The following is a 27,801-nucleotide window of genomic DNA, read 5'->3' as shown; positions in this document are numbered from 1 at the left end:
TTGAGGAAGTTATTGCTGAACATCTGAAAAATGTCAGGTTGCGAAAGAAGCAGATAAGGCAAATCCAAAGATTTTTACAATTTCTCGCTCACAGAACTTGATCTCTTTAAATAATACTACAAATCAATAGGGTTCTTGAATTGATAGAGGACCAAATTCAAATCAAAAAGCGTTTGAATAGCGAAAAAAAACATCCGTTTAGCCCAGGGGTGCCCACACTTTTTCTGCAGGCGAGCTACTTTTCAATTGACCAACTCGAGGGGATCTACCTCATTTATATATATCATTTATATTTATTTATTTATGAAAGACACATTTTTGTAAACAAGTTAAATGTGTTTAATGATAATACAAGCATGTGTAACACATATAGATGTCTTTCTTTCACAAAGACAAGAATATAAGTTGGTGTATTACCTGATTCTGATGACTTGCATTGATTGGAATCAGACAGTAATGATGATAACGCCCACATTTTCAAATGGAGGAGAAAAAAAGTTGTCCTTTCTGTACAATACCACATGAAAGTGGTTGGTTTTTGGCATCTAATTCATCCAGCTTCCATACACTTTACAAGAAAAACATTGGCGGCAAATTCCGTAGCTTGCTTGATTGACATTCACGGCACCCGAGGGTCTTGTGAGATGACGCTGGCTGCTGCCAGTTCATTATTATGAAAAAATGACGGAGAGGAAGGCGAGAAACACTTTTTATTTCAACAGACTTTTGCGCTGTCCCTTCCGTCAAAACTCTAAAGGCCGACTGCACATTTCCTATCTTCACAATAAAAGCCCTGCTTCATGCTGCCTGGCTACAAAATAAGAGTCTCGGAAAGCTGGCGTGCACAAGTGATGTGCACGCCAGCTTTCTGAGGGATCACTTGTGCACGCCAGTTTTCCGAGACTCTGTATTTAGTTAGCGCAGGCAGCATGAAGCAGGGCTTTTATTGTGAAGATAGGAAATGTGCAGTCGGCCTTTAGAGTTTTGACGGAAGGTACGGCGCGAGAGTCTGTTGAAATAAAAAGTGTTTCTCGCCTTCCTCTCGGTCACATTTTCATAATAATGATCTTGCAGCAGCCAGCGTCATCTCACAAGACCCTCCGGTACCGTGAATGTCATTTAAGTGACGTCTTGGTGAAGATTGATGGTCACTCATTTTTAGGTCTATTTTTTTTAAAAGCCTGACTCGAGATCGACTGACACACCCCCCGCGGTCGACTGGTAGCTCGCGATCGACGTAATGGGCACCCCTGGTTTAGCCGATCCAAGACCTCGGTTACCAAACATCCAGGGTCAGTTGTTACAAAAGATTAGCTTTTTTTTTGCTTGACCTACATGAATGTCACTCTGAAACTCAAATGATGTTGTTTTTGAGTACAAATGTGTGTTAACTGCAGCCTTTGTTTATGTCAGAGGGATTGTGAAAGCGACCAGGAAGAAGAAGTCCTAAGGAGGCGGCCGAGGACCAGAAAGAGAAGCAGCACTTCCTGAAAGCTCTTAAAAACCTTTCAGTTGTGAGACACACACACACACACACACACACACACTCTTGCAGCTGTCACCCTATATAAACCTATCCATGCCAACAGTCTGGAATGCTTCATTTGTCCGTGCGAGCCTCCGCCACATAATCTGCCGCTGTGTTACTTAGCATTTTTAAATTACAACTTGTTTACTTTTCTGCCATAGTAGGATTATTATTGACGTCTTGCAGAATATAGACGACTTCCTCTAATATGATGCAGTCTTAAAAATCCTTCAGCTGTCGAGTGTTAATACAGAGACATTGCTTTTTTTTTTTTTATTAAGCTGGCTCTTTTTGGAGCAAGGAACCATATTTGGTTACTTTATAAACAAGAGTTCAAAATGGACCTTGAGTGCTTCATTATGAGGCAGTTAAATAAGTTATGATTACGATATTCTGTCTTTTTGTCTGTGTCATGTATAGTAAAAATCCATGTATTTTAATAAAACAATAAATGACCATCCTCCTGTATAGACAACATCTATACATATTTAAAGTGCAAGTTTTTCATGCAACTATTTGTACACGATACATTTTATGTATTTATGGTGTAAATATAAATATCAGTCTTACCAGTTTTAAACATAAACGTTCCTCTTTGCTCGGTTTACTTGAATGTACCGTATATTGAAATGGTGGTTTAATAAACTTCTGAATATAATATTTGAGTGTCACTTTTTTTGTCTGTCATTTAAATATGGAAGTTATAAAAACGTCATAAATGTGGTGCGTTCAAACACCCTTGTTCAAAGTTAGAAAAAGGTGTCACAATGTGTTAAGGACGGAGAAACTTAACCCCTTGGAGAGTCACTAATAATCATAATAATGTGTTATTGTGACTCATCTTACAAACTAAAGGATTTACTGGATTATATAGATATTAGCCCCATCTTTAAAAAGCCAAAACCATAATTAACGTATTTTTCGGATTATGAGGCGCACTTAAACTCCTTTAATTTTCTAAAAACTCGACAGTGCGCCTTATAACCCGGCGTGCCTAAAGTACGAAATTATTTTGGTTTTGTTTAACGAACTCGAAGCTATTATATTTGGTACATGGTGAAATGATAAGTGTGACCAGTAGATGGCAGTCACACACAAGAGAAACGTGTGGATTGCAATATGACTCAAGTAATCAACACCAACATTTTATATGTTCCATTGAAAATATCGAACTTTACACACGGCGCTCAATAATCCATCAAAATGTTATAGTACGACTTTTGTAAGCTATGAAGCCGCACCGCTTGATGGATTGTACTGTGCTTCAACATATAAGTATCATTATATTATCTGTTGTTTTGTTTCGCAATATTATGCAAAAGCAACTTTTCTTACCTTCTGGTACCTGCTGATCTGTATTCTGGATCTGCATAAGTCCTGAAAAATTGCGCGCGTCCGCCTTTGTAGTCTGTGAACAACCGTAGTCGATAAGCTTCTTCTTTTTCTCCATCTTCTTATTTTGGGACATTCATCCTCCGCTGTTGCCATTTCTAATACAAATTAGTGTAAAGTTCTTACATATATCTGTCAGTAAACTTGCCATGAAAGCACTAAAACATACCGGTGTAGTGAGTTTACATAATTCACCCAAGGAACTTCAGTTATTAGAGAGTTCCGGTCGGATGTTTTTCACGGGACACATTTCTGGCCTTGTTATTATACTACTAGTGAGCCATGGATGAGGATATGCTGAAGTGTGAATGTCATTAAAACAGTTCTTTTGACACGTCTTCTACTCCCGTCCTTGCACGCTACACCGCTAAAACAAAGATGACGAAAAAAGACGCTGCCGAAGGTGAGCCGCGTAAAAAAGACCGCCCACAAAACGCCGCATACCAAAGCGACTGTCAGAAAGCGACTTGAATATTGTCTGGAAAACATAATCCATGCAACATTTTGACCAAAGAACCACCATTACATGTTATGTAGACCGCAGGAAAGAGTTTTCCATTAAAAAAAGAAAAAGACCCCTTTAATGCGTTTTATAATCCGGTGCGCCTTTTGTATGAAAAAAGACCTGACTAGACCCGCTCATCGGCGGTGCGCCTTATAATCCGGTGCGTCCTATGGACAGGAAAATACAGTAAGGTTTTTACATGAAAAAAGCTGGTTTCTACCCAAATCAAGGGCGTAGAATCGGGTAGGGACGCTAGGGACACGTCCCTACCAATATCCAGCCGCTACTGTGTAGTCACTATCAATACAAGCGCTGCCCGTAATGTTTAGTCAATGATTATGGCACAGAAAGGGTTAAATGTCGGTCTCTGCTAGAAGTCCCGCCTCTAACCTAAATCTCGCTCCCTGATTGGTTGCCGGTTTCAAGCTAACTTACGTGTGATTGGCTGTCCCCGCTGTCACTCCTTCTGCTTGTAAAAGCTAGCCTACATGCTAGTTGCTAGCGAGCGGACGAGAGGCAGTGCAACTCGGTGTAAGTTGTAAGTTCTAACTTGTAAGTAACTGTAAGTTGTAAGTAAGTGTAAGTTGTAAGTAACTGTAAGTTGTAAGTAAGTGTAAGTTGTAAGTTGTAAGTAAGTGTAAGTTGTAAGTAACTGTAAGTTGTAAGTAAGTGTAAGTTGTCAACATGTTCGGCATTTGTTGTTCTTGGCACACGGTAGCTAGATGGATTTTAATATCAGTGGTGTGATTTACATTGTGTTTGTGTCTGTTTGCGTGCGTGTGTGCTGTAGGTTTTGAAGGATGTCAATGAAAAGAAAACTGGATATAAAAGACTTCTTTAGGAGTCAAACTAAGTTATTTCAAGGGTGTATAGAAGCTCAACAATATTGAATAAATCAACAATATATCACTCCAGTCACGCCCCTTAGAGTGCTATAATGAGCATATACCATGGACTGGAGTGATATATTGCTTTTATAAAACGGTTACAAATAAAGGCAATATGAAATAGGAATACTCAATCAATTTAATGTAGTTTTATTCAACCCGAAATACATATTATCCAATAAAACAGCCTCAATGTGGAAAAAATAGTCCCACCTATCCAGACGTTAGCTCCAAATTAGCACTGCATCTCGTCTTTTCCTCCACTTTTTTTCAGGTGAAAGTCAATGCTCAGTCCCCTCTACCATTGTTAACCCTCCCCGGAGGTGAAAGTTAACCTTAAACATGTGAATTCAACTACTTTAGTCCGTTTTTTAAGATCGTAAAAACATCAGCTGTCTTTTACTATGGAATGCAACAGTCCGTTGTCATGGATACATGACAACAACTTCCATTCATACCAGTCATGCGTGCCTGAGGTGGAGTGATAGCCTGCGCTGTGATAAGGCTTTAGAATATTTAAACCACGGTTAACAGCCAATCAGATCGCCGGATTTCACCTTTCCGTTTTATTTTTGAAATTATTTTTTAGTTTCATGTATTTGTGTAGAAGTGAGCAACGTTTTGAAAATAGCAAAGTGGTGGAAACACAATAAACCCTCACTAGATGATCATGTGATTTTACAATGCTAAAATACAATTCATAAATATGAAGTAATATTCATATTTAGTAAAAGCCTTTTTGCTCAGGCAGTAACTGTACCATCAAGTTCTATGGTCATTGTCCTTAAAGTATCTGTCACGCATCAACATATTTTTGGCCAGCAGTTCATTTCTGTGACAGACCGGCGGAGGCACGTGTTTGGCTCTTTCAAATAGGAACAACCAGTGGACACTAATCTGCTTGTATTTGAGTATTAGTGACAAACATATTTACAGTACAAAAGCAGCAATAGAAAGAAGTAGTTGATTCAAACACAAGTTGGGGAAAATATTATTACAGTTCATTTATGTTTATTTACAATGTTGTATTGCATGAATGTATTTCTGATGTTGTTGATGGACAGTAGGCTATGTTGATTGACAGTCTTCTGTATGGGGGGCCTAGCATTTGGTGTTACGCCCCTGAGTGCAGCAATCATTCTTTTGAGCTGATCTGAATTAAACGTTTGGCAACAACACAAAGTAGGCCACTGCCACAAAGACGCAGGGAAAGTTGTCCACGTCAACAAGTGGGTCAGCCAGAAATCCCCACACTGGTTGGTGCTGACAAAGTCCAACAGTTTGATGCTATTGCTTGTTAAGAAAAATATAAGATAATCAATCAATGTTTACTCATATAGCTCTAAATCACAAGTGTCTCAAAGGGCTGCACAAGCCAAAACGACATCCGCCGATCAGTGCCCAAATAAGGGCAAGGGAAAACTTACAACCCAATGGGACGTCAATGACAATGACAATGACAAGGAGAAACCTTGGAGAGGACTGCAAATGTGGTTGTCCATCCCTCCTCCCCGACGGGAGACCAAAAGCAATGGACGTCAAGTGGGTCTAACATAATAGTGTGAGAGTCCAGTCCATAGTGGATCTAACATAATAGTGAGAGTCCAGTCCATAGTGGATCTAACATAATAGTGAGAGTTCAGTCCATAGTGGATCTGACATAATAGTGAGAGTCCAGTCCATAGTGGATCTAACATAATAGTGTGAGAGTCCAGTCCATAGTGGATCTAACATAATAGTGTGAGAGTCCAGTCCATAGTGGATCTAACATAATAGTGAGAGTCCAGTCCATAGTAGATCTAACATAATAGTGAGAGTCCAGTCCATAGCGGATCTAACATAATAGTGAGAGTCCAGTCCATAGTGGATCTAACATAGAAGTGTGAGAGTCCAGTCCATAGTAGATCTAACATAATAGTGAGAGTCCAGTCCATAGTGGATCTAACATAATAGTGTGAGGGTCCAGTCCATAGTGGATCTAACATAATAGTGAGAGTCCAGTCCATAGTAGATCTAACATAATAGTGAGAGTCCAGTCCATAGTGGATCTAACATAATAGTGTGAGAGTCCAGTCCATAGTGGTTCTAATATAATAGTGAGAGTCCAGTCCATAGTGGATCTAACATGATAGTGAGAGTCCAGTCCATAGTGGATCCAACATAATAGTGTGAGAGTCCAGTCCATAGTGGATCTAACATAATAGTGTGAGAGTCCAGTCCATAGTGGATCCAACATAATAGTGAGAGTCCAGTCCATAGTGGATCTAACATAATAGTGTGAGAGTCCAGTCCATAGTGGATCCAACATAATAGTGAGAGTCCAGTCCATAGTGGATCTAACATAATAGTGTGAGAGTCCAGTCCATAGTGGATCCAACATAATAGTGAGAGTCCAGTCCATAGTGGATCTAACATAATAGTGTGAGAGTCCAGTCCATAGTGGATCCAACATAATAGTGAGAGTCCAGTCCATAGTGGATCTAACATAATAGTGTGAGAGTCCAGTCCATAGTGGATCTAACATAATAGTGAGAGTCCAGTCCATAGTGGATCTAACATAATAGTGTGAGAGCCCAGTCCATAGTGGATCTAACATAATAGTGAGAGTCCAGTCCATAGTGGATCTAACATGATAGTGAGAGTCCAGTCCATAGTGGATCTAACATAATAGTGTGAGAGTCCAGTCCATAGTGGATCTAACATGATAGTGAGAAAGTCCAGTCCATAGTGGATCTAACATAATAGTGTGAGAGTCCAGTCCATAGTGGATCTAACATAATAGTGAGAGTCCAGTCCATAGTGGATCTAACATAATAGTGAGAGTCCAGTCCATAGTGGTTCTAATATAATAGTGAGAGTCCAGTCCATAGTGGATCTAACATAATAGTGTGAGAGTCCAGTCCATAGTGGATCTAACATAATAGTGAGAGTCCAGTCCATAGTGGATCTAACATGATAGTGAGAGTCCAGTCCATAGTGGATATAACATAATAGTGTGAGAGTCCAGTCCATAGTGGTTCTAATATAATAGTGAGAGTCCAGTCCATAGTGGATCTAACATGATAGTGAGAGTCCAGTCCATAGTGGATCTAACATAATAGTGTGAGAGTCCAGTCCATAGTGGATCTAACATAATAGTGTGAGAGTCCAGTCCATAGTGGATCTAACATGATAGTGAGAGTCCAGTCCATAGTGGTTCTAATATAATAGTGAGAGTCCAGTCCATAGTGGATCTAACATGATAGTGAGAGTCCAGTCCATAGTGGATCTAACATAATAGTGTGAGAGTCCAGTCCATAGTGGATCTAACATGATAGTGAGAGTCCAGTCCATAGTGGATCTAACATAATAGTGTGAGAGTCCAGTCCATAGTGGATCAAACATAATAGTGAGAGTCCAGTCCATAGTGGATCTAACATAATAGTGAGAGTCCAGTCCATAGTGGATCCAACATAATAGTGAGAGTCCAGTCCATAGTGGATCCAACATGATAGTGAGAGTCCAGTCCATAGTGGATATAACATAATAGTGTGAGAGTCCAGTCCATAGTGGATCCAACATAATAGTGTGAGAGTCCAGTCCATAGTGGATCTAACATGATAGTGAGAGTCCAGTCCATAGTGAATCTAACATAATAGTGAGAAAGTCCAGTCCATAGTGGATCTAACATAATAGTGTGAGAGTCCAGTCCATAGTGGATCTAACATAATAGTGAGAGTCCAGTCCATGGTGGATCTAACATAATAGTGAGAGTCCAGTCCATAGTGGTTCTAATATAATAGTGAGAGTCCAGTCCATAGTGGATCTAACATAATAGTGTGAGAGTCCAGTCCATAGTGGATCTAACATAATAGTGAGAGTCCAGTCCATAGTGGATCTAACATGATAGTGAGAGTCCAGTCCATAGTGGATATAACATAATAGTGTGAGAGTCCAGTCCATAGTGGTTCTAATATAATAGTGAGAGTCCAGTCCATAGTGGATCTAACATGATAGTGAGAGTCCAGTCCATAGTGGATCTAACATAATAGTGTGAGAGTCCAGTCCATAGTGGATCCAACATAATAGTGTGAGAGTCCAGTCCATAGTGGATCTAACATGATAGTGAGAGTCCAGTCCATAGTGGGTATAACATAATAGTGTGAGAGTCCAGTCCATAGTGGATCCAACATAATAGTGTGAGAGTCCAGTCCATAGTAGATCTAACATAATAGTGAGAGTCCAGTCCATAGTGGATATAACATAATAGTGTGAGAGTCCAGTCCATAGTGGTTCTAATATAATAGTGAGAGTCCAGTCCATAGTGGATCTAACATGATAGTGAGAGTCCAGTCCATAGTGGATACAACATAATAGTGTGAGAGTCCAGTCCATAGTTGATCTAACATGATAGTGAGAGTCCAGTCCATAGTGGATACAACATAATAGTGTGAGTCCAGTCCATAGTGGATCTAACATAATAGTGTGAGAGTCCAGTCCATAGTGGATCTAACATAATAGTGAAAGTCCAGTCCATAGTGGATCTAACATACTAGTAAGAGTCCAGTCCATAGTGGATCGAACATAATAGTGAGAGTCCAGTCCATAGTGGATCTAACATAATAGTGAAAGTCCAGTCCATAGTGGATCTAACATAATAGTGAGAGAGTACAGTCCATAGTGGATATAACATAATAGTGTGAGGGTCCAGTCCATAGTGGATCTAACATAATAGTGAGAGTCCAGTCCATAGTGGATCTAACATAATAGTGTGAGAGTCCAGTCCATAGTGAATCTAACATAATAGTGAGAGAGTACAGTCCATAGTGGATCTAACATAATAGTGTGAGAGTCCAGTCCATAGTGGATCTAACATAATAGTGTGAGAGTCCAGTCCATAGTGGATCTAACATAATAGTGTGAGAGTCCAGTCCATAGTGGATCTAACATAATAGTGTGAGAGTCCAGTCCATAGTGGATCTAACATAATAGTGTGAGAGTCCAGTCCATAGTGGATCTAACATAATAGTGAGAGTCAAGTCCATAGTGGATCTAACATAATAGTGAAAGTCCAGTCCATAGTGGATCTAACATAATAGTGAGAGTCCAGTCCATAGTGGATCTAACATAATGGTGAGAGTCCAGTCCATAGTGGATCTAACATACTAGTAAGAGTCCAGTCCATAGTGGATCTAACATAATAGTGAAAGTCCAGTCCATAGTGGATCTAACATAATAGTGAGAGAGTACAGTCCATAGTGGATCTAACATAATAGTGAGGGAGTCCAGTCCATAGTGGATCTAACATAATAGTGAGAGAGTCCAGTCCATAGTGGATCTAACATAATAGTGAGAGAGTCCAGTCCATAGTGGATCTAACATGATAGTAAGAGTCCAGTCCATAGTGGATCTAACATAATAGTGTGAGAGTCCAGTCCATAGTGGTTCTAACATGATAGTTAACAAAAACTTATATTTGAGTAGTAACAAAGAACATGGAATATACAGTTATGACTTTTGGCGTCCCCTACTGTTTTTCATTTTAGAAAATGTGTATCTTTAACTTGTATTTATTTAGCATAAACTTTTTTTCCCCCGCCACTGAAAAAAACTAAAATACGTCAGTCATAATTATGTGATAAAAGTTTAAATAAGAAAATAAATTTGAAATGATGAGATAAAAAGTCATAATTATAACTTATTTTAATGTGTCGCGTACTAATTCATCTCATAATTTCGATATTTTTAATCACACATTTATGATTTTTTTTAAATCTCATGATTCCGATTTGTTTTATCTCATCATTTTGACTTTTTATTTAATTATTCAGATATTTTTAATGTATTATGTAATTAGGAATTATATCTTCTAATTATGTCTTTTTATCTCATAATGTTGACTTTTTATTTAATTATTTAGATTTTTTTTATTTCATAATTAGGACTTTTTATCTTATAATTATGTCTTTTTATCCCGCAATGTTGACTTTATCTCATAATTTTGACTTTTTAGCCAATAATTTTGACTTTTTAGTTAGATATTTAGATTTTTTTTCGTATTACATAGTTAGGGCTTTACATCTTATAATTATGTATTTTTATCTCATAATGTTGACTTTTTATTTAATTATTTAGATTTTTTTTATTTCATAATTAGGACTTTTTATCTTATAATTATGTATTTTTATCCAACAATGTTGACTTTATCTCATAATTTCGACTTTTTAATCACACAATTATGATTTTTTTTTATTCTGATGATTTCGATTTTTTTTATCTCACAATTCTGACTTTTTAGCCAATAATTTAGACTTTTTAGTTAGATATCTGGATTTTTTTTTGTATTACATAGTTAGGGCTTTACATCTTATAATCATGTCTTTTTATCTCATAATGTTGACTTTTTATTTAATTATTTAGATTTTTTTTAATTTCATAATTAGGACTTTTTATCTTATAATTATGTATTTTTATCCCACAATGTTGACTTTATCTCATAATTTTGACTTTTTAATCACACAATTATGATTTTTTTTTTCATCTGATGATTTCGATTTTTTTGATCTCATAATTTAGACTTTTTAGCCAATAATTTAGACTTTTTAGTTAGATATTTAGATTTTTTTTTGTATTACATAGTTAGGGTTTTACATCTTATAATTATGTATTTTTATCTCATAATGTTGACTTTTTATTTAATTATTTAGATTTTTTTAATTTCATAATTAGGACTTTTTATCTTATAATTATGTCTTTTTATCCCGCAATGTTGACTTTATCTCATAATTTTGACTTTTTAGCCAATAATTTAGACTTTTTAGTTAGATATTTAGATTTTTTTTCGTATTACATAGTTAGGGCTTTACATCTTATAATTATGTATTTTATCTCATAATGTTGACTTTTTATTTAATTATTTAGATTTTTTTTATTTCATAATTAGGACTTTTTATCTTATAATTATGTATTTTTATCCCACATTGTTGACTTTATCTCATAATTTCGACTTTTTAATCACACAATTATGATTTTTTTTTAATCTGATGATTTCGATCTTTTTTATCTCACAATTTTGACTTTTTAGCCAATAATTTAGACTTTTTAGTTAGATATCTGGATTTTTTTTTTGTATTACATAGTTAGGGCTTTACATCTTATAATTATGTCTTTTTATCTCATAATGTTGACTTTTTATTTAATTATTTAGATTTTTTTAAATTTCATAATTAGGACTTTTTATCTTACAATTATGTATTTTTATCCCACAATGTTGACTTTATCTCATAATTTTGACTTTTTAATCACACAATTATGATTTTTTTTTTCATCTGATGATTTCGATTTTTTTGATCTCATAATTTTGACTTTTTAGCCAATAATTTAGACTTTTTAGTTAGATATTTAGATTTTTTTTCGTATTACATAGTTAGGGCTTTACATCTTATAATTATGTATTTTATCTCATAATGTTGACTTTTTATTTAATTATTTAGATTTTTTTTATTTCATAATTAGGACTTTTTATCTTATAATTATGTATTTTTATCCCACAATGTTGACTTTATCTCATAATTTCGACTTTTTAATCACACAATTATGATTTTTTTTTAATCTGATGATTTCGATTTTTTTTATCTCACAATTTTGACTTTTTAGCCAATAATTTAGACTTTTTAGTTAGATATTTGGATTTTTTTTGTATTACATAGTTAAGGCTTTACTTACATCTTATAATTATGTCTTTTTATCTCAAAATGTTGACTTTTTATTTAATTATTTAGATTTTTTTTATTTCATAATTAGGACTTTTTATCTTATAATTATGTATTTTTATCCCACAATGTTGACTTTATCTCATAATTTCGACTTTTTAATCACACAATTATGTTCTTTTTTTTTATCTGATGATTTCGATTTTTTTGATCTCATAATTTTGACTTTTTAGCCAATAATTTTGACTTTTTAGTTAGATATTTGGATTTTTTTTTGTATTACATAGTTAGGGCTTTACATCTTATAATTATGTATTTTTATCTCATAATGTTGACTTTATCTCATAATTTCGACTTTTTAATCACACAATTATGTTGTTGTTTTTTATCTGATGATTTCGATTTTTTTGATCTCATAATTTTGACTTTTTAGCCAATAATTTAGACTTTTTAGTTAGATATTTACATTTTTTTTTCGTATTACATAGTTAGGGCTTTACATCTTATAATTATGTATTTTTATCTCATAATGTTGACTTTTTATTTAATTATTTAGATTTTTTTTATTTCATAATTAGGACTTTTTATCTTATAATTATGTATTTTTATCCCACAATGTTGACTTTATCTCATAATTTCGACTTTTTAATCACACAATTATGTTGTTGTTTTTTTATCTGATGATTTCGATTTTTTTGATCTCATAATTTTGACTTTTTAGCCAATAATTTAGACTTTTTAGTTAGATATTTAGATTTTTTTTCGTATTACATAGTTAGGGTTTACATCTTATAATTATGTATTTTTATCTCATAATGTTGACTTTATCTCATAATTTTGACTTTTTATCACATAATTATTATATTAATGTTTTTTTTCAAACAGGTTTTCACGTTATTTTGATAGTTTCAAGATTAATCATCATGGTATTTGTGGAAGAAATGCTACACATTAAAGGTAGTTTAAATTGGTATGACCCAGGAAGTGAAAGAAGAGACCGGAAGTGGGGAAGGTAATGATCGAGACACACCTGGTAATTCAAAAAGGAAGAGGACCGTGGAAGAGGAAGTGAATAGCAGTTTGATAAGATAAGACTGAAAATACATTTTCAGCATAAAAGTAAGTGTTTAATATCACACACCTGCACGCACATTTCATCATTATTGTCACTTTTTAGTACTAAGTACTGATTTGTACCTTAGCTAAAATAGTTTGGGCTAGCTAACTAACTACTTAGCTAGCAATCAAGCTAAAGTACTGGGTCATGACCGAAAGGATAAGATCACGGGTACAAGCGGCCCAAATGAGTTTCCTCCTCTCCCTTAGAGATAGGGTGAGAAGCTCTGCCATCCGGGAGGAACTCAAAGTAAAGCCGCTGCTCCTTCACATGGAGAGGAGCCAGATGAGGTGGTTCGGGCATCTGGTCAGGATGCCACCCGAACGCCTCCCTAGGGAGGTGTTTAGGGCACGTCCAGCCGGTAGGAGGCCACGGGGAAGACCCAGGACACGTTGGGAAGACTATGTCTCCCGGCTGGCCTGGGAACGCCTCGGGATCCCCCGGGAAGAGCTAGACGAAGTGGCTGGAGACAGGGAAGTCTGGGTTTCCCTGCTTAGGTTGTTGCGCCCACGACCTCGGATAAGCGGAAGAAGATGGATGGATGGGTTTAATCGGCCCTTTAAGTTGTCCAGCAGCTATAAAATTATATTGCTGAATATATATCTTATTTTTATTTACAAATAAATTATTTAAAATTCCTACAATGTGAATTCCTGGATTTTTTTTTCACCTTCTGTCTCTCACAGTTGAAGTGTACCTATGATGAAAATTACAGACCTCTGTCATCATTTTAAGCGGGAGAACTTGCACAATCCCTGGCTGAATAAATACTTTTTTGCCCCACTGTATTTTCCAGAGTTGTTCCTTCATTATTAGCAATTTTGTACCAACGTGTTACCAATCTTCTATTGTGACATCACAAAAAAACCCACATGTACATTTGAATTAAATGATGTCACTTGAGGACAATTTGTGCAACTTAAGGCAAACTTTCCCTAAAAATACCTTAAGAGGTTCCACTCTGTGTCTGATGACTTGCTGTTTAAAATATAAGCAGCAGCGATCTAACTTGGAATGGAATGAAGTGGAGAATGATCCCATCTGCAGAGTCACATGCTGGCTGAGTAGTGTCTGTTTGCTCTAAAAGATCACAACTGAAAGGAAATAGTATATTGTAGTCAACACACATACGTTTTATTTAATGATATTCTGTATAAAATGTGACATTGCAGAAATGCTACTTACTGCCAGGCCTCCTTGATTGGAAGAGTTGTGTGGAGGGTTGCAGTCACACCTCCGCCGTAAGCCTCGTACATTCTGACAAGGAGGGCTCCCTTCCTGCCTTCCGCCTGTTTTTGTAAATGCAGGCTGAGCATACTTATTCAACATAGGTCATGGTTATGGTCGGTGTGATACCTGTTTAACAGTCTCTAGGATGACAGCTGCAGGGCTAATGGAAAAGGCGCTCCAGAGCGCCATGTCAGAGGAGCACGGGGTTAACCTTAAAGGGTAATTGAGGTTGTACGCACATTGGATGACTCCGACATCTTGTAAGGTCCCTGCAATACAAAATAGAATAAAAGTGAACATTCAAACGTGGTAAATACAACCTAAAGTGGGACTAACCTGCGTGTGGCATGATTGCATAGGTGAAGTGATGAGATCCCATATCAGCGTTGGCATCTGGAGCCTTTGGCGCCCTCAACCTGAGATAAAGAAGTATTCAAATGAACTGTTATGAACGGATCTTTTAATTGAACGATATGAACCAATTCCCATTTGGGAGTTGAAGTTTGCATGCCATTTTTATATCAAAGTTGCCCCACTACCTACAGTACATGTGTGTACATTTACTGCTGTACCAGGAAGGAGGATCATTTACTATAATGCCTGAAAAAAAAAGGTTCAGCAGGTAGGGTAGTACAGTTGTGCATTAATCTTTATCATGTGAACATTTGTATTGTAGTTGGATTTATATGTATCGTAAATATGTACATTTAATTTCTAATTCATATTTTTTTCCGTGTTAGCAGTTGTAGTAGTTTGCATGGACTTTTATCTGTGGGATCTTTAGTATTTTTAGGTAAGGGAAAATACAACAGCATGGGGCTATGGTATGTGAGAATGAGATATTTTTAAGTGTTCTTTCTTAATCCATAGTGATCTTTAATGCAGCTAGTACTTTCCCATGTAGTGAGTCTTCTCGTGACCTCCTTGCTTTTATCTTATGTCCGCTAGTAAAATCTTTGGTTTGTCTTAAGGGCTCCTGTTTGTCGGCTTACACAGCTGTTTTGGCCAGTTTCTTATCTGTTTTGAAGAAGCAGCTGTGATCCTTTCTGGGCGAGAGGGGCTGTTTTCATTCTACATAAGCTGACTCTTTTTGTTTGGATTTAGACCTCTTCTTGCTGATGCTATTGTCGCACTGTAAGGGCTGGTCTCCTGAAGCTTCAGTAAAACTAGGTATTGTACTATTCTGTCTCTGGAGTCTTTTTACTCAACATATGTGTCATCCAAAAGAACTTGGGATTGACATGTGTGTTTTATTACCTGAGAGGAAGACTCAGGGAAGGCACAACAGGTACCACCCAATGTAATGTATACAATACAAATTAAAATTGTAAAAATATTTCGGAATAATTTCCACCAACAGAGTAAATATTGGTGACATATGCAAGTTTGAATTACTAAAAGATACATTTTGTAACTGCTGCAAGTGATGTTTGAGTTAAAGCAAACAAAATATAATGAGCCGGTATTTCTAACGGCTCTTTTGACATGGGTGGCACCACAAGATCATATATCACACATCATATACACACATCATGTATCAAACATCATGTATCACACATCATATATCACACATCATGTATCACACATCATGTATCAAACATCATGTATCAAACATCATGTATCACACATCATATACACACATCATGTATCAAACATCATGTATCACACATCATATATCACACATCATGTATCACACATCATGTATCAAACATCATGTATCACACATCATATATCACACATCATATACACACATCATGTATCAAACATCATGTATCACACATCATATATCACACATCATATATCACACATCAATTATCACACATTATGTATCACACATCATATATCACACATCATGTATCACACATCATATATCACACATCATACATCACACATCATGTATCACACGTCATGTATCACACATCATATATCACACGTCATGTATCACACGTCATGTATCACACGTCATGTATCACACGTCATGTATCAAACATCATGTATCACACATCATATACCACACATCATACATCACACATATATCACACATCATGTATCACACGTCATGTATCACACGTCATGTATCACACATCATGTATCACACATCATGTATCACACATCATGCATCACACATCATGTATCACACGTCATGTATCAAACATCATGTATCACACGTCATGTATCACACGTCATGTATCAAACATCATGTATCACACATCATGTATCACACATCATGTATCAAACATCATATATCATACATCATATATCACACATCATATATCATACATCATATATCACACATCATGTACCACACATCATGTATCACACATCATATATCATGTATGACCACGAGGTGGCGATAGTTTCAAAGAACTATGAAGTTGTTGCAGGTATGACCACTTGGTGGCGATAGAGCACAGTGGGCGAACTGCAGATGGGAACTACTTCAACATGAGAGGAATAAACATCAAACATCTTGTGGACTCAATTGATGACTTGTTTATTGCTGCAGACAAGCTGGCAGGTATGACAACAACAGGTATGTCACACCTGAGAGACATGGCACACACCAACAACAGGTATGTCACACCTGAGAGACATGGCACACACCAACAACAGGTATGTCACACCTGAGAGACATGGCACACACCAACAACAGGTATGTCACACCTGAGAGACATGGCACACACCAACAACAGGTATGTCACACCTGAGAGACATGGCACACACCAACAACAGGTATGTCACACCTGAGAGACATGGCACACACCAACAACAGGCATGTCACACCTGAGAGACATGGCACACACCAACAACAGGTATGTCACACCTGAGAGACATGGCACACACCAACAACAGGTATGTCACACCTGAGAGACATGGCACACACCAACAACAGGTATGTCACACCTGAGAGACATGGCACACACCAACAACAGGTATGTCACACCTGAGAGACATGGCCCACACCAACAACAGGTATGTCACACCTGAGAGACATGGCACACACCAACTACTCAACAACAGGTATGTAACATTTGTATATTGAGACAAATCATAGAGCAGTAGAACCCAAAATGCTCAATGGTTAAGACTGCTGCCTCTCACACAGTACTACTGGGTTCAAATCCACAAGATGGGAGGTCTTGTTTTTTGTTTCATCTCTATCATTGTTAAATGATTGCATTTGTATATGAGTGAAAATCATGTCTTGATGGAACCAGGATACCTCAATGGTCAACACTGTGAGCTTCAAATACGGGGGTACAGGGTTTGAATCCCAGTTGATTTGATAAGTAACTTCAGTTCAAAATTGAGCTGCACCTCAATCGTATTTTACTGGGACAGATGTCACGATTCCATTAATGAATGAGACGGACTACATTTACAACAAGACTCAGGATAGCTCAATGTTTAAGACTGCTGCCTCTCATGCAGAACTACTGGGTTCAAATCCATTTGTAGGAAGAGCTAGTTTATTATTTTGCCTTGATCATAGTTCACTGATTACATTTGTATATGAGTGAAAAACAAATCTTAGTGGGACCTGTGATAGCTCAATGGTTAAGACTGCTGCCTCACACGCAGTACTACTGGGTTCAAATCCACATCCGGGAAGTTCTTGTTCTTTGTTTTGCCTGATCATAGTTCACTGATAGCATTTGTATATGAGCGAAAACCAGACTTTCCCGGGACCCAGGATAGCTCAATGGTCAACACTGTGGGCTCCTAATACAGGAGTAGTGAGTTCAAATCCCATACATGGAATCAGTAATTTGGCAGTATGGCGTCAAGACGACATACATTGTGGGCTGTTTCTTCTCCCCCACACAGAGTAATGTTATGTGCTAGTTGTTTGACTAACATATAGTTGAAAAATTAAGTCAACACTAAAGATAATAATAATCCAAAATAAATTGTCAAATAGTCAATGATGACACCTCAGGGGTTACCTGTGTGTGTGTGTGTGTGAGAATGAGTGCGCGTGTGTGTGTGTGTGTAGGAGTGTGTGCGAGTGAGCGTAACTCCTGAGGTGGGTGGGAATAGGATAAATAAAGAGCGTTGACCAATGAGCTCTCCTGGGTACAAATAAAATAAAATAGGTTAATTGTAATTGGATAAAAAAAAAAGTAAATTAAATTATTATTTTAACATTACATGAGAGAAATGACACAATTACAATATTTGTCAACTTGCAGCCTCCAGCTGATCTTTTAAATTACACGTCGACCCAAGCGGGAGTCGAACCCCACACTCTTCAACCTGAGTCAACAGTCTTAACCACTGGGCTATCCTGGGTCTTGATGAGACATTTTTTTTTCATACACAAATGTAATCGAGGACTGTGGCCCAGTAAAGTTTTATGAGGTAGAACAAAATACACTCAAACTGAGTGGGATTTGAACCCAGTACTTTTCATTCCGAGTCAGATGTCTTAACCCCTGGTCTATCCTGGGTCTTGTGAAGAGAAGATTGTGTTCTATACACAAATGTAATCGAGGACTCCTAGCTCAGTAAAGTATGACAAGCTTAAACAAAATGTTGTCAACATGAGTGGGATTCGAACCCAGTACCTGTCATTCAGAGTCAGCAGTCTTAACCACTGGGCTATCCTGGGTCTTGATGAGATATTTTTTTTTCATACACAAATGTAATCGAGGACTGTGGCCCAGTAAAGTTTGATGAGGTAGAACAAAATACACTCAAACTGAGTGGGATTTGAACCCAGCACTTTTCATTCCGAGTCAGATGTCTTAACCCCTGGTCTATCCTGGGTCTTGTGAAGAGAAGATTGTGTTCTATACACAAATGTAATCGAGGACTCCTGGCTCAGTAAAGTATGACAAGCTTAAACAAAATTTTGTCAACATGAGTGGGATTCGAACCCAGTACCTGTCATTCAGAGTCAGCAGTCTTGACCACTGAGCTATCCCTGGTCCTGTGATAGATGGGTTTATTTCCATACACAAATGTTATATACGACCCCTGACTCACTGAAGTATGATGAGGTGGAAAAAATACTGCTGACCGGAGTAGGGTTTGAACTCTGTACAGTTTGTTCTCATGCAACAGTCTTAACCACTGGGCTACCTTAAATCTTGTAAAGGTAGGATTTTAGTCCATACACAAATGTAATCAACGACTCCCAGCCTTGGTAAAGTATGATGAGGTAAAAAAAAAATACTATCAACCAGAGTGGGTTTGGAACTCAGTACTTTTCATTCAAAGTCAGCAGTCTTAGCCCCTAGTCTACCCTGGGTCTTGTGACAATAAGATTGTGTTCCATACATAAATGTTATCGAGGACTCCTGGCTCTGTAAAGTATAATGAGGTTGGGAATGGGTGAAAAAAATAGAAGATTATAATAAAATTAAATATACTGAAAAAAATGGTCTAAGCCTGGGCCCTGGAGAAGGGGTTATGACTTAGGCCAAGGGAAAAAATAACAACTTATAGCCATAGTACACATCCCTCTCACATGTGTGTAAGAGGTAAACATCAAAGAAGACAAAGGACATTAAAGACATTAAAGCAGCGGCTACAAGCAGACACTTCTACATACAGCTATGAATAACAACTAAAAGAAACATATACACTGTGGTGGCCTCTGCGGTGTTCCACGCCATCGTCCACTGGGGTGGAGGGAGCATGGCCAGAAACAGGAGCAGACCCAACAAAGCAACCAAGAGAACTGACTCCACTCTCAGCCGCCAACCAACTCTTGGCCAGTGTCAAGTCCGCATGGATGAGCGAGGATACGTCCAAGGAGACTGAGGTGTCTGACACCTGCTCACCCAGCCAAGACACCGCGAAGCCTCTCCATCCCAGCGCTCAGAGCTAGCTCCGCAGTCCTGTCCCCTCATCCGCATCTACTCCAGTCCCTCCAAACCGACTCTGGTGTGGCAGTGACCCAGCAGCTGGTCTCCATGGTCAAAAGGCTCCCGGGAGGCAGATCCAGAAGTCCACAAAAAGCACCGCAGAGGTCACGAAAGTTCTACCCCTTGTCACACAGTCCCAAAGGGTCCCGGACCAAAAGGCAAAAAAATATAATAACACATGAAAACAAGAGGGAAACACAAAAGGATGACACAAGATCACAGAGCTCCTGCCAACAGCAGCCACTACACCAGCGCCATCTTGGAAAAAACCACATGGTGGCGATAGTTTCAAAGAACTATGAAGTTGTTGCAGGTGTGACCACATGGTGGCGATAGTTTCAAAGAACTATGAAGTTGTTGCAGGTATGACCACATGGTGGCGATAGTTTCAAAGAACTATGAAGTTGTTGCAGGTATGACCACGTGGTGGCGATAGTTTCAAAGAACTATGAATTTGTTTCAGGTGTGACCACGTGGTGGCGATAGTTTCAAAGAACTATGAAGTTGTTGCAGGTGTGACCACGTGGTGGCGATAGTTTCAAAGAACTAGGAATTTGTTTCAGATGTGACCACATGGTGGCGATAGTTTCAAAGAACTATGAAGTTGTTGCAGGTAGGACCACGTGGTGGCGATAGTTTCAAAGAACTATGAAGTTGTTGCAGGTATGACCACATGGTGGCGATAGTTTCAAAGAACTATGAAGTTGTTGCAGGTGTGACCACGTGGTGGCGATAGTTTCAAAGAACTAGGAATTTGTTTCAGATGTGACCACATGGTGGCGATAGTTTCAAAGAACTATGAAGTTGTTGCAGGTAGGACCACGTGGTGGCGATAGTTTCAAAGAACTATGAAGTTGTTGCAGGTATGACCACATGGTGGCGATAGTTTCAAAGAACTATGAAGTTGTTGCAGGTATGACCACATGGTGGCGATAGTTTCAAAGGACTATGAAGTTGTTGCAGGTATGACCACATGGTGGCGATAGTTTCAAAGAACTATGAAGTTGTTGCAGGTATGACCACATGGTGGCGATAGTTTCAAAGAACTATGAAGTTGTTGCAGATATGACCACGTGGTGGCGATAGTTTCAAAGAACTATGATGTTGTTGCAGGTATGACAACGTGGTGGCGATAGTTTCAAAGAACTATGATGTTGTTGCAGGTATGACCACATGGTGGCGATAGTTTCAAAGAACTATGAAGTTGTTGCAGGTATGACCACGTGGTGGCGATAGTTTCAAAGAACTATGATGTTGTTGCAGGTATTCCACCCTTTGTGCCTGCCCGGACTGTGCTGGAAGGCCTCGAGTCAGAGGATGCGTGTGAAGACAAGAAAGCTGTAAAAAAGGAGATCCATAACAAAAAGGTCAAATAAGTACAAACAAGTATTTTACCTCGATTATTAACAGTTTGGTTTTGCCCAAAAATGTTAAGGGAGCCAAAAAGGACAAAATGGAAGAGGAGAATACAGACCTGCTCAGACTTTGCCACACAGTACCGCTGGAGGTGGTGAACTTAGGTAAGAATCCATATTTCAAGGTTGATCGGGGTGGGGGGAAGACAACGACACAAAGGTGCTCCTCTTATTTCGACTTTTTGTTTATGGAGGTGGGAAAAGTTACGATCCAGAGAAGAAAGACTACCCAGGTTTTGAGGCCTGGTTGCAGTGTTACTATCTGGATGGAATGAAGTCTGTACGCGACCACAATGGCAGGACTATGTGGTTCAAAGTATGCAAACACATTTTCATACGTAACAACTATATTTGTAGCATGTATTGACTAATATAAAATGGTGTCATTTCAGGGCGATCCAGGTCCTATGGCTCCTAAAGGTAAACGCCAGAAAAAATAGTTGAGATACCATTACACATAAGAGAAAGCTTAGTGTGTCTTTATCTTTTCTCACACACCAGAATCAAAGTCTCCAAAGGCCAAAAAGAGAAAAGATACAGATGCAGACCATGATTACCCCCGCAAGAAAAAGGTATATTCAGTAGGTAATCACCACGAGCACATAGAAATCTAACCCCATTGTGGCTGTACTTCAGGTGTCCAGGAAACACAACTCTGACAGCACAGTGAAGAAAAAAGCAGCAAAGGAAGAAGAAAATGGACCTCAAGAAGAAGCCACAGCCAGAAGAAGATCAGCAAACACACCTCAGCAAGAACCGAAATCCACGTCAGGCAGGAGGAAAAAGAACAATACAGAGCCAGCTGCAGGTCTGATTCTAATAATACTCCCATTTTCTGAAAATATTAAGAACCTGATCTTTGAGGATCCAATTCCCACACACTTATCTGTGTGCGCAAACTATAAAATTGCATGTACTGTTGGTGGACGTGTTGTATGTGATCTACTTTGTGCAATTGATAGCTGCAAAAGTGGCGCAGATCACCCTATTTTTGTGTACTAGAAGCATTATGTGCCCTTGGAAACACTTCTTTCCCTCTACATTCATGTTATTATGCTCTCCACACTGGAGGGGGGCTTATATTAGATTATAGCACATATCGATCATCTAACACCTTTTCTGCAATATAGAATCACAATATGTATACTATTTGCAGCAGGAATGATCAAACTGCATATTGCAAGACATTTTTTTAGGAGTTATACTAAATACAAAAAAAAAAAAAACGCAACGCTTTTGTTCTTGTTCCCAATTTAAATGAACTCAAAGATCTAAAACTTTGACTATAAACACAAAATACCTGTTCCTCTCAAATATTGTTCACAAATCTGTATACATTTGTTAGTGAGCATTTTTTCTTTGCCAAGATAATCCATCCCACCTGACAGGTGTGCCTTGAGCTGTCCAAAATAAAAGGCCACAGTGAAATGTGCAGTTTTATCACACAACACAATGCTTCAGATGTCGCAAGTTTCGAGGGAGCGTGCAGTAGGCTAGATGACTGCAGCAATGTCCACCAGAGCTGTTGCCCGTCAATTAAATGTTTATTTCTCCGCCATAAGAATAGAATAGAATAGAAAGTACTTTATTGATCCCTGGGGGAAATTCAGCACCACAGTTCGCTCACAATAAACAATGATAATAATAAATAATATAATATATATGAATAATATAAATATATTCTACATATATTCTACATTTAAGTGCAGTCAAGGAACATATGCATTATACAGTCTGATGGCTGTCGGTGTGTGGTTCCGTGTTGCATTTTGAGAGTCTGAGCCTTCCACTGAACGTGCTCATTCTCTCTGCAAGGTCCGAGTGTAGTGGGTGGGAGGTGTTGTCCATAATGGCTAGGAGTTTTGCTAGACTTCTCCTCTCTGACACCACCGCCAGAGAGTCCAGCTCCACTCCCATCTTGTTACTGGCCTTCTCTACCAGCGTGTCGAGTCTGTTTGTGTCCCTCACTCTCAGCCCGCTGCCCCAGCAAGCCACGGCGTACAAGAAGGCGCTCGCCACCACCGACTCGTAGAACATCTTCAACATCTTTGTACAGACGTTGAAGGATCCTAGCCTCCAAAGGAAATATAGATTCGGCTCTGTCCCTTCTTGTAGAGGGCCTGAGCGTGTTTTGACCTATTCAGCTTGTTGTCCATGTGTACTCCGAGGTATTTATAATCCTCAAACATGTCCACATCCACCCCTTTGATGGAAAGAGGGGTCGCTGAAGTACTCCTCCTCCTTCCCAGGTCCACAACCAGCTCCTTGGTCTCCGTAACATTGAGCTGGAGGTGGTTCTTTCCACACCATGTGACAAAGTCCTCCACCAGTGTCCTGTATTCCTCGTCATCACCATCCTCAATACACCCCACTATCGCAGAGTCATCAGAAAACTTCTGAAGGTGGCAGGACTCTGACTGATAGTGGAAATGGGTGGTGTAAATGGTGAAGAGGAAGGGGGAAGAGTACTGTAGCCTCCGGGGCCCCGGTGTTGCTGACCAGCCTGTCAGACACACAGTCCTGCAGTCGCACATACTGTGGTCTGTCAGTCAGGTAATCTACAACCCAGGACACCAAGGGGGCCTCCACCTGCATCTTCTCCAACTTCACACCCAGTAGCCCAGGCCGTTTAGTATAAGCCGCCTCCAAAGGTGTTTCAGAGAATTTGGCAATACATCCAACTGGCCTCACAGCCGCAGACCTGCCACCCGGACAGCTGCTGCAACAATTGGTTTGCTTAACCATATCATTTCTGCACAAACTGTAAGAAACTACCATGAATTGATTAACGTGGACCCCGACTTAAACAAGTTGAAAAACGTATTGGGGTGTTACCAATTAGTGGTCAATTGTACGGAATATGTACTGAACTGTGCAATCTACTAATAAAAGTATCAATCAATCAATCTGTCTCAGGAAAGCTCATCTGCATGCTCGTGGTCCTCATTGGGGTCTCGACCTAGCTGCAGTTTGTCTTCTTAACCAACTTGAGTGGGTAAATGCTCACACTCAATGGCGTCTGGCACAATACAGAGGTTTTGGTATGTTATTATTGACAGTGAAACCATGTGCATTTTATTGATGGCATTTTCCATGCGCAGAGATACCGTGACGAGACCCTGAGCCCCATTGTTGTACTAATCACCCGAGGCCATCACCTTTATAAATAAAATTTACTAACTCATGTTGCAAGGATCTGGAAGCTAAAAACATCCCGGTTCTTGCATGACCAGCATACTCACCGGACATGTCACCCAGTAAGCATGTTTGAGATAATGTGGATCGGCATACAACAGTGTGTTACAGTTCTTGTCATAATCTCCCTAATAAAGCCAAACTGCACATTTCAGAGTGGCCTTTTAATGTGGGCAGCCTAAGGCACACCTGTGCAATAATCATGCTGTTCAATCAGCATTTTGATATGCCACACCTGTGAGGTGGGATGGATCATCTTGGCAAATAAGAAATGCTCACTAACACAGATTTGTAAGCAATTTTTGAGAGGAATATATGTTTTGTGTATAGTAAAAGTTTCAGATCTTTAAGTTCAATTCATGATAAATGGGAGCAAAAACAAAAGTGTTGCTTTATATATTTGTTCAATACCATATTTTTCGGAGTATAAGTCGCACCTGCCGAAAATGCATAATAAAGAAGGAAAAAAACATACAAGTCGCACTGGAGTATAAGTCGCATTTTTGGGGGGAAATTTATTTGATAAAAGCCAACAGCAAGAATAGACATTTGAAAGGCAATTTAAAATAAATCAAGAATAGTGAACAACAGGCTGAATAAGTGTAGGTTATACGAGGCATAAATAAGCAACTGCTATGTTAACCTAACATATTATGGTAAGAGTCATTCAAATAACTATAACATATAGAACATGCTATACCTTTACCAAACTATCTCTCACTCCTAATCCATAAATCCCATGAAATCTTATACGTCTAGTCTCTTACGTGAATGAGCTAAATAATATTATTTGATATTTTACGGTAATGTGTTAATAATTTCACACATAAGTTGCTCCTGAGTATAAGTCGCACCCCCGGCCAAACTATAAAAAAAAAACCTGCTACTTATAGTCCGAAAAATACGGTGCATATTTTCTAAATCAAAAAAGGAATACCATTAAAAAACAACATAAGTTAATAGAATTTTGTTTAATCGGCCCTTTAAGTTGTCCAGCAGCTATAAAATGATATTGCTGGATATATATCTTCTTCTTTTTATTTCTAACAGTCCAAATATGACATGCACACGTAGAACAAAGGCTTCTCTGTTCAGTTGTCTTTGCAGCGTGATCGCCTCCTTTCTCACAGCCCTGTGTGCAACTATGCCAGTTTGCACGCAGATTTCAGACTTTTTAAGAGGCACGATACTGCCTGCAGGACAGTTTCAGCATTGATAAATCTCACTGTTCATGTTGAGTGATTTGTATTTGCATTTTCTCCTCCCAGTATTGTGGGCATTCTGATAATCAACATATATTCTGCATACATCATTAAGACAAATATGTTAAATGGAGGGAATAAGCGATAGAAAATGGATGGATGGGATGGATTGCACTCCTTATTTTGCTCATTAATCGACAAATATTTAGATCAGCTTTGCGTGTGCTAACAAGTTTGCATGTGTTTTGATACACATAAACCTTTCGTAGATTATACTGTAAGTGTGGTAAACTTACTTTTTGTTGCAGGCTTCAAGACACGTAGCGGGAGACTGACAAGACAGAATGTCAAGTAAAGGACATCTATTGGAAAATACTGTTTTTATTCCATGAAACATATTTTTAATAAACATTTTACAAGTTTATTCTTGGCATACTTTTCAATCACAATAGAGTAAATTATTTGATTTAATGTGAAGTTAATTATATTTATATAGAGCTTTTCTCTTGTGACTCGAAGCGCTTTACATTGTGTAGCCCGATATCTAAGTTACATTTTGAAACCAGTGTGGGTGGCACTGGGTGCAGGTGGGTAAAGTGTCTTGCCCGAGGACACAACAGCAGTGACTAGGTTGGCAGAAGCGGGGATCGAACCCGGAACCCTCAGGTTGCTGAAACAGTCACTCTACCAACCGAGCTATAGCGCCCCAGCAAAGTGTCTCTGACGTCTCTTTTGACCCAACTACACAGCCGCGTCATCCTTCAGCCCAGGAGGAGACGGCAAGACCAGAAACACACTTCACTGACATTTAGAAGATGATGGTAAATGTGTAGCACCATATTGCACACCTGGGCTGCGTCTGATGAATAAAGTATGGCCTAGGATCATTTTGTACACACATGGCAAAAAATATAAGCTTGACAATGCGTCTAATCAAGCCGTCAACAGAAATGATGGCTACCGAGCTCTACTCTTTCCTCTCTCCCTCTTGAGTACAGGTAAAAAAAGCTTCTTTATGGTGACGGCCACCTATGTCACGTGACACATGCTTCTGTTCCTTGTGTACACATCCACAAACACCACGTGACATACACACATGATCTGGCTCCTACAATGACTAACATGGCTCATTTGCATAATACACTAACATCTACTTGGGTCTCTGAGGCAGACGATGAGAGTCCTGTAAAATGTATACATACAGTGGGGCAAAAAAGTATTTAGTCAGCCAGCGATTGTGCAAGTTCTCCCACTTAAAATGATGACAGAGGTCTGTCATTTCCATCATAGGTACACTTCAACTGTGAGAGACAGAATGTGGAAAAAAAAATCCAGGAATTCACATTGTAGGAATTTTAAATAATTTATTTGTAAATTATGGTAGAAAATAAGTATTTGGTCAACCATTCAAAGCTCTCACTGATGGAAGGAGGTTTTGGCTCAAAATCTCACGATACATGGCCCCATTCATTCTTTCCTTAACACGGATCAATCGTCCTGTCCCCTTAGAAGAAAAACAGTTCCAAAGCATGATGTTTCCACCCCCATGCTTCACAGTAGGTATGGTGTTCTTGGGATGCAACTTAGTATTCTTCCTCCAAATACGACGAGTTGAGTTTATACCAAAATGGATACATGGATGATACAGCAGAGGATTGGGAGAATGTCATGTGGTCAGATGAAACCAAAATAGAACTTTTTGGTACAAACTCAACTCATCATGTTTGGAAGAAGAAGAATACTGAGTTGATCCCAAGAACACCATA

At 38.5% G+C, this 27,801-nt stretch overlaps 2 protein-coding genes across 11 annotated transcripts in view; one reads left to right on the top strand and one right to left on the bottom strand.

Moving 5' to 3' along the window:
- The window catches only part of LOC133562885 (alpha-mannosidase 2C1-like), a 90,427-nt gene that overhangs the window by 34,170 nt on the left and 28,456 nt on the right, over nucleotides 1–27,801 (bottom strand). For 3 of the 5 annotated variants that reach the window (XR_009808926.1, XR_009808929.1, XR_009808928.1), the window contains exons 27-30: nucleotides 14,687–14,766; nucleotides 14,477–14,619; nucleotides 14,306–14,409; nucleotides 1,831–14,214 (exon numbers count right to left, since the gene is read on the bottom strand). The gene's annotated coding sequence lies outside the window, so the exon portion shown is untranslated. Of the gene's footprint in view, nucleotides 1–1,830; nucleotides 14,215–14,305; nucleotides 14,410–14,476; nucleotides 14,620–14,686; nucleotides 14,767–26,400; nucleotides 26,895–27,801 lie in introns of those variants that run through there. The other 2 variants (XR_009808927.1, XM_061916696.1) reach the window with 2 other exon arrangements.
- LOC133562886 (endonuclease 8-like 1) lies at nucleotides 3,862–26,459 on the top strand. 6 transcript variants are annotated; one of them, XM_061916698.1, is made up of 8 exons: nucleotides 3,869–3,956; nucleotides 21,487–21,590; nucleotides 21,659–21,743; nucleotides 21,833–21,954; nucleotides 22,031–22,058; nucleotides 22,140–22,210; nucleotides 22,275–22,446; nucleotides 26,344–26,459. In XM_061916698.1, exons 1-8 carry the CDS (start codon nucleotides 3,914–3,916, stop codon nucleotides 26,388–26,390), a joined length of 672 nt encoding a protein of 223 aa, XP_061772682.1. In that variant the 5' UTR covers nucleotides 3,869–3,913; the 3' UTR covers nucleotides 26,391–26,459. The 6 variants fall into 6 exon arrangements, with proteins under 6 accessions (XP_061772681.1, XP_061772682.1, XP_061772684.1 ...); XM_061916699.1 differs by lacking the exon at nucleotides 26,344–26,459 and adding an exon at nucleotides 21,337–21,386 and having other exon boundaries at nucleotides 3,905–3,956; nucleotides 22,275–23,077; XM_061916701.1 differs by lacking the exons at nucleotides 3,869–3,956; nucleotides 26,344–26,459 and adding exons at nucleotides 12,628–13,122; nucleotides 21,337–21,386 and having other exon boundaries at nucleotides 22,275–23,077.

This window comes from Nerophis ophidion, linkage group LG12, assembly GCF_033978795.1.
Source record: "Nerophis ophidion isolate RoL-2023_Sa linkage group LG12, RoL_Noph_v1.0, whole genome shotgun sequence".
In the NCBI taxonomy this organism is placed as follows: domain Eukaryota; kingdom Metazoa; phylum Chordata; class Actinopteri; order Syngnathiformes; family Syngnathidae; genus Nerophis; species Nerophis ophidion.
This window is presented reverse-complemented; position numbering and strand designations above follow the sequence as displayed.